The sequence below is a fragment of the Gymnodraco acuticeps genome, unplaced genomic scaffold (assembly GCF_902827175.1).
Source record: "Gymnodraco acuticeps unplaced genomic scaffold, fGymAcu1.1, whole genome shotgun sequence".
Lineage (NCBI taxonomy): Eukaryota > Metazoa > Chordata > Actinopteri > Perciformes > Bathydraconidae > Gymnodraco > Gymnodraco acuticeps.
In genome coordinates, this window is record NW_022991582.1 from 151,859 (window position 1) to 163,278 (window position 11,420).

The 11,420-nt window shown below is 38.0% G+C and overlaps 1 protein-coding gene across 1 annotated transcript; it reads left to right on the top strand.

Moving 5' to 3' along the window:
- The first annotated feature begins 6,223 nt into the window (after positions 1-6,223).
- On the top strand, positions 6,224-9,285 carry LOC117533740. The gene is made up of 6 exons (XM_034197644.1): positions 6,224-6,306; positions 6,444-6,582; positions 6,693-6,725; positions 6,903-7,163; positions 7,710-8,012; positions 8,668-9,285. The coding sequence occupies exons 2-6, from the start codon at positions 6,546-6,548 to the stop codon at positions 8,940-8,942; spliced, it is 909 nt and encodes a 302-aa protein (XP_034053535.1). The 5' UTR covers positions 6,224-6,306; positions 6,444-6,545; the 3' UTR covers positions 8,943-9,285.
- Positions 9,286-11,420: the final 2,135 nt, after the last annotated feature.

The window sequence follows — 11,420 nt, forward strand, 5'->3', positions numbered from 1 at the left end:
CTACGCATAGTAAGTGAGGACCATCCAGTTAGGCTATACAGTTTGCAATGATGAGTCCTATAGGGTGCATTTGATATAACGCAGTGCAGCATGGTAGAGTGGGTCAAGTTTGGCCAAAACAGTGGGACAGGCACATCTATAAATGGTATCACCGTAGTCCAGCTGGGACAGGAATAATCCAGAGACCAACCTTTTACGGGATGAAGTTGAAAAACAACATTTAAGTCTGTAAAGGAAGCCAAGAGTGAATTTAAATTTCTTAGTTAGAACTTCAATGTGGTGTTTAACGTTTAGATTTCTGTCCAACCAAAAGCCAAGATATTTGTAGCAGTGGCGAACCGTGTCTATCACAACTGGACCTACTGTATACACACCCGCTCCCAGCCGCCGCCGCCCCCCCCTCCCCCTCCGCGGCATTATAATATCCGTCTTTTCACTGAATTGTCGTCTTGAAAAGGGTACTCACAACAATTCCGCAACAACTTAATCTTCACCTGTTGCACTTGTCATTTCAACGTTAAAAACAATAAAACGGCATGAATTGCTTCGTTGCATTCGTTCAAGATCCTCTGTCTCGAGCCAGTTAACTAGCGGGCCTTCTAGAATACCCTGGAGCCGAGGGAAACTCTTTTATTTTATTTTTACAGCAAAGTCTTAGCTTAATTTCCACTTACTAACTTTTTCAAGGCTTCTAAACATGTCCTTACAGGGGTGGTTCTAAGGGGGGAGGGGGGCAACAGGAGCCAGTGCCCCCCTAACACTTGTAGCGTAGGTCTTATCCCTGAACGAATAAATTAAATGTGGGCACCAGACAGAGGAATATTTAATATAGCCAGCTGTCAAAAGATGATATGCTTAAACACGCAGAAACAAAGGGATAGCCTGGTGACCTAGCTACTGAAGTTTACAAAGGCAAAAATAATAATCAACCAATTCACTTTCAACATAAAATGTCTGTATTTTTTTAACCCCAAATAATAATCAGTACATTAAACAAACAACTCATGTCACAGACCATTTTGCAGAAAAACGTAAATCCAATAGATACACAAACAAATAAGTCAAATTAACTCACAAAACATCAATCACTTATGTGACTCCGAGAGCCTATGATTGTTTACATCATGTGGATTGACTGTGAGTGAGTGTGGGGGGGGGGAAGAAGTCTTTGTTGTCCTTTGTCACTCAGGGTAAGAGTGTAGTTCAGGGGATAGGGATGTGTGAAAGTAAAGTTGTAAAGTTCTGTTTTTCCAGAGTGTGGTGTGTGGGTGTAGAGTGCAAGAGGAGGGGAACTGATATAACTGATAAAAGGCCGTCTCCTCCCAAAAAAATTCCAGCACTCTCTAGTCTCTTCTCAATAACCCAATACACACAATTATCAATCTTTAATTGCAAATAGAACATGATATTCAGTCTTAGTGTGCATCGAATATTTTTCAAGGCAAAGATACGTTAAACCCACTGCAGCCTTGCACTTCGCCAGGAGAGGTCGCTGTAACTGAAGCTTCGAGAAATGTACCTATTTCCGACACAATTGTCCAAGTGGTTCGACGCTTCATTCAAAGCTTCATTTTGCCATCACTAGCAAAAACTCCCCAAAATAGCCTGATTTATTAAGTCCATAAGAATCCAGCTCCTTGTTAGATCCGACTTCCTCTTGCTTCTTTCTCCCTCTTTTTGAATGACATGCTGTCCTCCTTTTAACAGCACACAAGTGCCAATCATTTCCTTGATTGGTTTCCTCCAGCTTCTCTCAGGGGTGGCTTGATTAGCCACTCCCCTTTTTCTCAGGGAATCTGTCGGTGTGTGTTTATTTTTTCCCCTGTCCTGCTACACACTGACAAGGGACCCCCCTGCGGCCCCCCTCCAAAAAAAAGGTTACAATATTACGATTTATTGGAACTAAATCAAATCAGAGACCCGGATGTACAGTGGAGATTAAACTGTTCATTGCCTTATATAAAAGCAAATACTTTTTATGTTTTTTAATTAAATTGTTACTTAAAGTTACTAGAACAAATACTCTAAATGGAAAACACTACTGAAACAAAGGACTTATTTCACACAATTACTTTATACTGTCTTTGTCTTTTTAACCTGCTTTTATTGTGCCCCTCTCATGAAATAACTGGCCCCAGCCTGGCCCCACCAGTACATAAATTGGTCTATTGTAGAGTCATACAACTTGCCGTTCGTGGCGCACGTTAGAACGAGCGTTCTAGTTCAGTGTCATTTGTTTGTTTGATGTCCTCAAGCTAAAACAACATGATTGTTGATTTAAAAACGAATGTGATTTGTTTATTGAGAGATGTAGATTGATAAAAACGGTTTGCATACTGCTAAAAATTCAGTCTATTATATTTGCATTTTTAATGAGACTGCACTGAAACATAATTCATAAAAATACAATAAAGAAAGTAAAAACAATATTCACAAGTGTTAAAAAGTATATGTAAAGCAGGTATTTTTGCATTTATTATTTGATGTGCATTGTATTTACAGTAATTATTTTTTTTTTTTCATTTTAGGTTTTTTACCTTACAACCTTCCTACCCTCACCTATGGTCATGAAGGATGGGTCATGACCGAAAGAACGAGATCGCGGATACAAGCGGCCGAGATGGGTTTTCTCCGCAGGGTGGCTGGTGTCTCCCTTAGGGATAAGGTGAGAAGTTCGGTCATCCGGGAGGGACTCGGAGTTGAGCCGCTCCTCCTTCGCGTCGAAAGGAGCCAGTTGAGGTGGTTCGGGCACCTAGTTAGGATGCCACCTGGGCGCCTCCCTAGGGAGGTGTTCCAGGCACGTCCAGCTGGGAAGAGACCAAGGGGTAGACCTAGGACCAGGTGGAGGGATTATATCTCTTCGCTGGCCTGGGAGCGCCTTGGGACCCCCAGTCAGAGCTGGTTGATGTGGCCAGGGAAAGGAAAGTTTGGGGCTCTCTGCTGGAACTGCTACCCCCGCGACCCGACCACGGATAAGCGGGAGAAGATGGATGGATGGATGGACCTTACAACCTTACTACATAAGCTGTACTGCAACAACAAAAACGAAAGTAAAGAAGAACTCAAAAGAAGCAAAGTTGTGGTCATTGTACGAGTGAAACCCAGTTAAAACCTCCTATGGACTGTACCTTCCCTTTCAAGCGGGGAAACTGCAAATATACCCAAGGGCTTGACAGATACTGTATCTCCACCACGCCAACATGAACTAACTTTAAAAAGACATATCTGGCTGCTAAACAAAACTAACTAAGATAAAGTTGCAGGTCGTAACACGAAAATATTATAAATCGCTTCACTGATTTAATCCATTGTGACAATATTGATTAGAGCAGTTTTAAAATGTAACTTTATAATGGTTGTGTTTGTTGCAGCACCAAATCCCTTAGTCAAAATGATAGGTTATATGATTCTGTTTTCTTCAAGGTTGTGTCTTCCTGGTCGAATGTACTTATTGTAAGTCGCTTTGGATAAAAGCGTCAGCTAAATGCAATGTAATGTAATGTAATAAATACTCTTAAAGATTTACAAGGACGCACTGCAAATCTATGGAGGGCCTTACACTCCTCTAAACATTTTCATTTTAACTGTTTGCAAGATTATAATTTATATCTTTAAAAAAACAATGTATTTTGTTATTCAAATAATTTAATTATAGACTCAAAAGCATGATATCTATACTGGTTCTTTTTGAAAGGTTGATACTATAAAGTAGCCTTATTCAAGTATATTATTGACAAAGACGTTTCCAGGAAAGCAGTTCATTTATTTGAAAACCTAACCGAAAGGATTTCACTTCCGAGAAATGAGTTGAAATGTTAAGAGTCATTGTACCTTGGGCTTTTGAGGGTTCTTATTATAAATCACCTGGAGTAATAACAACCAATGAAGTGTAGGCAATATTCAACTGTATAAATAACATTGTCAGGATCCTTTGACGGACACACAACTGCTGGAACTCGAACAGGTAACAAATGATTACTTCACTGTTTTTTCCCAGTTAAATAAATGTTAATAATAATCTTTTGTCTGTTTGATGTTTACGTTTTAGAATAGTTTATTTCTAGTCTTTTAATTCCTACTTATGTGCAATGCAAAAATATTTACCAAATATAAGCTTTCCTGTTTTTTACTTAACTGGATTGTGACTTTCACAACACGTTCCAAGGTTAACATTTTAATTTGTTTCTGGACATTTTTAAGATTGGAAATGTAAAGTTTTTCCATTTCTTATACACTGATAGTTATAACCTGTTTATTTATGTGTTTTTTCATCAGGCATCTGCAAACAGCCAAAGACGTTGGGCCAGAAATCAGAAAACATCATTATCGCTGGTGCAGGTCAGTGAACTGTATTATATCAAATTAAATAAAAATCGAAGATACTTTTAACAATACCACTTTTGAATAAGTCAACGTAAATAGAATGTCTTTTACCAACTTTAATTATATTCATTCAATCTTTGAGAAATGCTTTATATATTTGAATCATATAACACATCATTGAGAACAACGTTTGGGTATCCAGGTTGGATAACTAATAGTCAAATCTTGAATAAATGAATCGGTTCTTTACTTTCTGCAAAAGAAATAAAGAGTTGTTTTTTTCTGAGAGCAAGCCAGTCTTTATTCGATGGATCCCAATTGGTGTAGTTGAAACATATCTATAAGAAATAAAAAACTATGGTGAAATTTCAACTATTTATAAAGAAACCCAACAAAAGTGTGTGCTTGATGGGAATGCAACAGTTTTGCAGATATTTAGTCAATAACTAAAATATTGTGCATGGCAATTGATATCTATAACAAATATTGTGACAACCCAATAGTAGTTGGGGCATATTACATTAAAAATAATGTCCACCTCATGATGGAAATGTAAGACAAGTAATAAGACAAAGACCATCAATGTCTACACAAAGACATTCATGGCAGTCGAATCGATCCAATAGTTGTGATATTTCGGCCAAATCCTAAACCGCCCCCTACACCCTACCCCTACACACAGCCCTCCGTTTGTGCGTTCGCGCGGAGGGTCCGTCACATTAAGTGCTGTTCCAAACCAACGAGTGTGGAGGGGGAGTGGGCTATCAAGCACTCAAACAGCGAGTCTGCATCGGTGCTGACTGGAGACCGGTCTCGACGCTGTGTGTGTCCGTCCAACACAGTCTCGCGGCATTTCGTGTTATAGTTTCACCAACACGATTTCGTCATTTTTTTCGTGTCACACAGAACGATTTTAATAGCAATGTAAATAATAACAAATTAGAAGGAAAAACGGATAAAAAAAAAATACAGATTTCAGAATTCTGAGCCCCATTTATTTTCCTCGCGGACGGCAAAAAAACGTCGACATTATACCATTTAAAATAAAAGGGATAGGGTTAGGCTTAGGGTAAGAAATTGAGTAAGAACATGTTTGTATGAACCACACAGCTTCCGGTCTTCCAAGACCCGACCGGACAAAAAGACGTGTTGCAGGCACGAAACATACCAATAGAAATACATTGCTTTTAAAATCGTTCTGTGTGACACGAAAAAAATGCAAAAATCGTGTTGGTGAACACGAATCAATAGATTCAATTAATTTTGTGACTATAACACGAAATGCCGTGAGACTGGGTTGGTCCGTCAGGAAACACGCTGTTTACAAACAGTTCCAGCAAACATCCACTGATAAATTGCGATGTTAACAACCTCATGATAACCTCATATGTTTTAACTTAGGATCAAACCTGTGTTTAGTCTAGAAAAAGGTAAATGTGTGCATTTTATTATAAAGTTGTGTATATTTACAGACTGTTGCAAAAACTAAGAAGCTTATAAACATCAGGTTTAAAACTAAAAGAGCTTTGAAACACAATGAAAGATGTTTGGAGTTTTATTTGAGTTATTCATTTAAACTTTTTGTCAAAGAGAAGCTGATTTGAAACCGTTGTTACATACAGTTACGGCATTTCCTGTTTCTGCCGGAGAGAAGGGAGGCCGTCCCAAAGCTTGCCGCTGTATTTACTCCCTCCATATGACAGGAGGGAGCCTCATTGAGTTCACTACGTCACGGAGGGGGAGTGTGTAGGGGTAGGGTGTAGGGCGTGGTTTGGGATTGGGCAGTCAAGTGGTGTACGAACCGATTGACGTATTTTTGTAGGCCGACCCGGAAGTGAGTGTACTGTGACAGTACAATGAAATGGCATCGATTATTGTACACTATAATGAAATAAAAAGACTCCCCACAGGATGATCTTATCTGTCAGGAAGGATATTTTAATACCTTATCTCTCTTCATCATTAGAGGATACCTAAACCAAGGTGCAACACAAATGTGCTCTGTTAAAATCTGTTCAGTTGTGTGAGCTTTGTGTAAACGGGAAGGAAGCCCAGACCGTGTAAAGAAGTTAAAAATCAACTTCCGTGTCCAATATTACATTACATTTGTTTCTCTGTAGTTCCTGATTTCTCTTCATGCTGCAGTTTCAATCTTTCTATTCACACAAAGTAGAAGAATTGATCAGAAGCAGAGGAGCAGATTATCAGCGTTGGATGTGAAGATGGGAATCACTTTGCTCTCTCTACTGGGGTTTTTCTGTGAGTACTTTGAATGTTTTAATTGCCATTGATAGAACTTTTTAAATGCCTGAGGTGATGATATATGTGTCCGTTTAATAATGTCTGATGTAGTTTCTAACTTATTTCAGTGCTGAGTTTACTTTACCGTGGACAAGCTCAAGGTAATTATACAATTTATTTATTTTTTATTTACCAAATAAAGTCAAATCTACTTATGTAACTCTCCAGACAACATCCTCTTTTGTGTGTGTTCCGTGTTGTCAATTTATTATAAATGTTTATACAAAAAGAAAACACATTTAAAAAATGTACTTCCTGTATCTTGTGATGGTTTCTAGATGCTGTGCTGACCATTGAGCCAAACTGGACCACTTTGTTTTCTGGAGAGTCTGTTACCTTCAAGTGTGACATTACAGGAGGCAAAGGCAGCAACTGGTCTTACTCAATCCTCCAGGATGGTGGAGCATTTCTCCCTAACCACAAACATGAGAAATATAAATTACATTCTCTAACTCCAGGCTACAGTGGTGCGTACCAATGTTTTTTTCATCAGAAGAACTCAACAAAGGAAAGCAATCAAATCTATCTAAATGTATTAGGTAAGTGATCAAAGTAATACCACCATGACCAAGTTCAATAAAAACTATTTATTTTACTTAATGAGCCATGTTGATATGAAAACCCAGTTTGGACAAGTTCTAATATATAATCTGTGAACTATTTTAATATTTTAACATTAGAACAGCTCCACTGATGCTGTATAAGCAGGTGATGTATGCTGTACAATCCTGTGCTTTGTGTTATCACAAAATAATGAGTATTAAAATAAGTACAAAAAGACAGCTTCTTACATCAAAGCATTTACATAAAGATAATACTTTATCAATAAACCATGTTATACTTTATAACCTGTGAAAGTGTTTTCACATTGACAGCATCTGACTGTAAGTCATGTATCATCAGTTGACTTTTTTTTTACTGTATATAAATAAAAAGATTATAACTAGTATTTTGGTTTTTATATTTAAGGAAAGTTCACCCTTAAATTTGTTTTATACGTTTGTAGAAAAGATGTAGGATCCAAGGAGAGCATTTAACCTGCCAATTATAAATCATAAATGTATATTGAAATCACTTTCCAACAGAAAGACCTCAGCCTGTCCTCACTGTGTCTCCATCATGGCCGAGTCCTGGAGCCTCAGTAACTCTGAACTGCAGGGTTGATCATCCTTCTGCTGGCTGGAGCTTCTACTGGTATAAGGCTGTTCCCCAACTGTCAGGCAACTCCTACAGCTTTGAGCTGCTAGCTGGCAGCGAGAATGGGACTGAACAGGATCTCTTCATCATTGATGGACAAACACACACAGCAGGATATGTGTGCAGAGCAGGAAGAGGAGATCCAGTGTTTTACAGTTGGTACAGCAAACCTAAGTTTGTCTGGTCTGGAGGTCAGTATGTTCTTCCTTTTTCTTTCTCCCTGTAGTTTTTACCACCATTAGGACAAAAAAAAAAATGTCTTTATCGAAGTTTGTCTGGTCTGGAGGAATGTTTGTTTTGACTTTTCCATTATTACAAAATGGAAAAAGTCACTTATTTTGGGAACTTTTCTTTTACACCAGCATCAGGTCATAGTTCAGTTTTCAAAACTATTCTCTAAAACAGAATGATGATGAATTTATTCAGCTTTTGGACTGAATTTGAACACGAGTTAATCTCCTGGCCCTCTTTTCATCCTGACACATGAGTTGTTGTTCGCCATGGTTCAAACCTTAGACTTTGTAAATCCAAAACATAATAATAAAAGGCTTCTACAATACATTGTAATTAGATATAACTGGTAAGGAATTCCTTTATGTTTTTAGTTGGGAATATGTTTGAAGATATGTATCTGCTGGTTGAATGGTTTAAGACATAAACAATACATATAATTAAATAAATGTGTTGTGTGGGATTGAGACACTGGTACTTTCACTTTTGTCTTCCTCCTACTTTAGTTTGTTCCCGTTTGTGTTTTCAGGGTAAATTAAGTGGCAGGTTTGCTGTACCAATGCATTGTCTTTTTCAGTTTGCATGGTTTAAAAGTCCCCTCTTTGTGTTTTTCAGATATTAACTCAGCAGCGTCTCTCACAGTGAGTCCTGACAGTGTGCAGCACTTCACCAAAACGCCTGTGTCACTGAGCTGTGAGGGAAACTCCACTGAGTGGAGAGTGAGGATGTTTTCTAAACCTGACTACCTTTATCACTGTTCTTCCTGGGGGACAATGACTGGATCCACATGCACAATAACCAGAGGCTGGCTTAGTGGAGTGTTCTGGTGTGAGTCTGAAACAGGGCAGTTCAGTAATGCAGTCAACATCACTATGGAGTGTGAGTTTTAATTATTTAAAATGTTTGTTTCTGAAGTATTATATTGTTTTGAAATGTGAAGGTGACTGAATGTATCATCTTAAAACTTGCTAACATTCTCTTATGATGTCAACATTTACACTTTCATTCATAGGCATGTAAGTGTATTGTATCATGGTGCACAATTATAAACTTTCTATGATTTTGTGGATTTTAATAGAGTGGTGCAGTGACGAGTCCTAAAACCCGGAAGTGAGTTAGCATCTTACCACGACCGGTTCCCTGGTCTCAGAGCCAATGGGATCTCTCCATAGGATTTTGAAAAATAACTGGAAATAAGGTCTGTGGTTGAGACACATTTAAGAGACGGATCACGTTTTGTTCTACGACATTAAATCCATCAGCAGTGACCCCGCTGGTGATTTTTGAAGAGTTTAAATGTCTGAAAAACGATGGTTGTTAACAAGTGGCTGAATAGGACTACAGAAGTCGTGGAGGCCGTTGTACGTCATTACGCCGTTGTACGTCATTACGCCGAACACGTAAACCCTCCTCCCTGTTCTGCTTGAAAGCAAGTACCTGCCTCCTGCAAACTGTTCAAACAAACACTTCAACTTGTACAATTTAGAACCTGTATTTTTGAATATGGATCTTAAGCTGGCGTGACGTTGAAGTCGTGCGACCCTGCTGTAGATGGTTTATAGCATAACATTACATTTTGCTTCTGGCGATTCGATTTATGATTCGAAATGTATAAAAGTAGGGTAGACATGTGGAGATTATCCGGCTGAACAAAACGTGCATTTATCAAACAGGTTCATTTTCCACAGATCTTATTTCCAGCTATTTTACCAAAATCCTTTTGAGAAATCCCAATGCTTTGTTGTCGAGGGAACCCATGCGCAGCATACTTCCGGGTAAATATGTCATCCCTGCACCACTCTATTGTCATAACTTGTGTTCGATGCCAGAACGTCAATCATAAACCATTTGTTATTAAAGAAAACATTATTTTTTAAAATATATAAATATGCTTAAACTATATGTCTTCTTGTTTGTTTCACCCTGCTTTAAACTTGTGTATTGAAAGCTATACAGTGGTTGTAAAAAGGACTGAAATCCATTTGTAAAGTAATTTATTAGACAACAGTTTGACTAAGAAATGTTGTGTACCATTTTAATCCTGCAAGGAATTGTGTAAATGCTTTTCAGTACATTTGTAGTCAAATACATGTTCATTACGTCATCGAAGTACACTTTAGGTTTGCATAGAGTATGGATGATTGAACCCTCACATGAAGTGCAGGGTGAGAGCTGTGAGCCTTTTTTAAATTGATTTTTAGTAAATGTTATTGAACATGTCAGAAACAAAACATTCAACAATAATAATATATATACATTTATTTTTTACCTTATAATAATAATTATAACAAAGTACAAAACATTGAAAATAATTCTCAAATAGTCTCTGTCATGTTCAACAGGTGCAAGAAGAAGCTTCAAAAAACGTTTATATTCCTACCCCCCCTAGCGTACATGTTCCTTATAAATAAAATATTAGGTCACCGTCATCAGCGTCATGTTTGTCTTGTTTTTTTTACACAACAATCAAAAATAAATAACTTTTACAATTACAAGAAATAACAAATATGATTTCACAGGTCCTGTTCATAACCATTCAGGATTTGGCTTCTAAATAATGCTTTCAGTTTAGATGGACTTGGACAATATTTCAGTGCATCATTACAGTTATTCCACAGACTAACATGTGATGCAATGAAGTTTGGAAGTAGTTCGTATTGGTGGTTTTTTGAAAATGCAGTTTCCTCTCAACATGTGTATGTTTTCTCTCTGTGTGAAAAGTCCCTGGATATTATGAGGTAATTGTTGATTTGCGGCTTTGAACATCATTTGAATAGTTTTATAGTCAATCAGGTCTTGTAGTTTTAGTGTTTTTAGTTTGATTGATATTGTATTTGTTGGTTCTCTGTACTTAGTTGTATGTATAATTTGTACGGCTCTGCAAACACTTCACCCCAAATTGCTCCTGTGGGGATTGTCCACAGTACTGAATGTATCTTTGGATAAAAGTCTAACAAATGACATGTAATGTAACGCTGGGAACTTGGGTCCCCCTCGCAGTGAGAGTGCAGCGAGCCGTTTGGCCAATGCAGAGCGGGGTGCACGTGCTGGGGTGTACAGTTTAACCATGTCCTGGATGTAGGAAATGCCAGATCCATTCGCAGCATGTACCAGTGTCTTGAAGTGGATTCTAGCAGTTACTGGAAGCCAGTGAAGGGAGCGGAGGAGCGGTGTGGTGTGTTCCCCCAAACTTCCACACAGTACAATTAAGAGGAGATGAGACATTATTTATTAAATGGTTGTAACTTGTACTGCTTGTTGCTAGTGGATAGAGTACTAAAATAGAAAACAAATAAATATTGTATCATACTATTTAGTTATTGTTGTTTGAAGTCAAGGTCAACTTACTAAATATCTTTAGAAGTGGC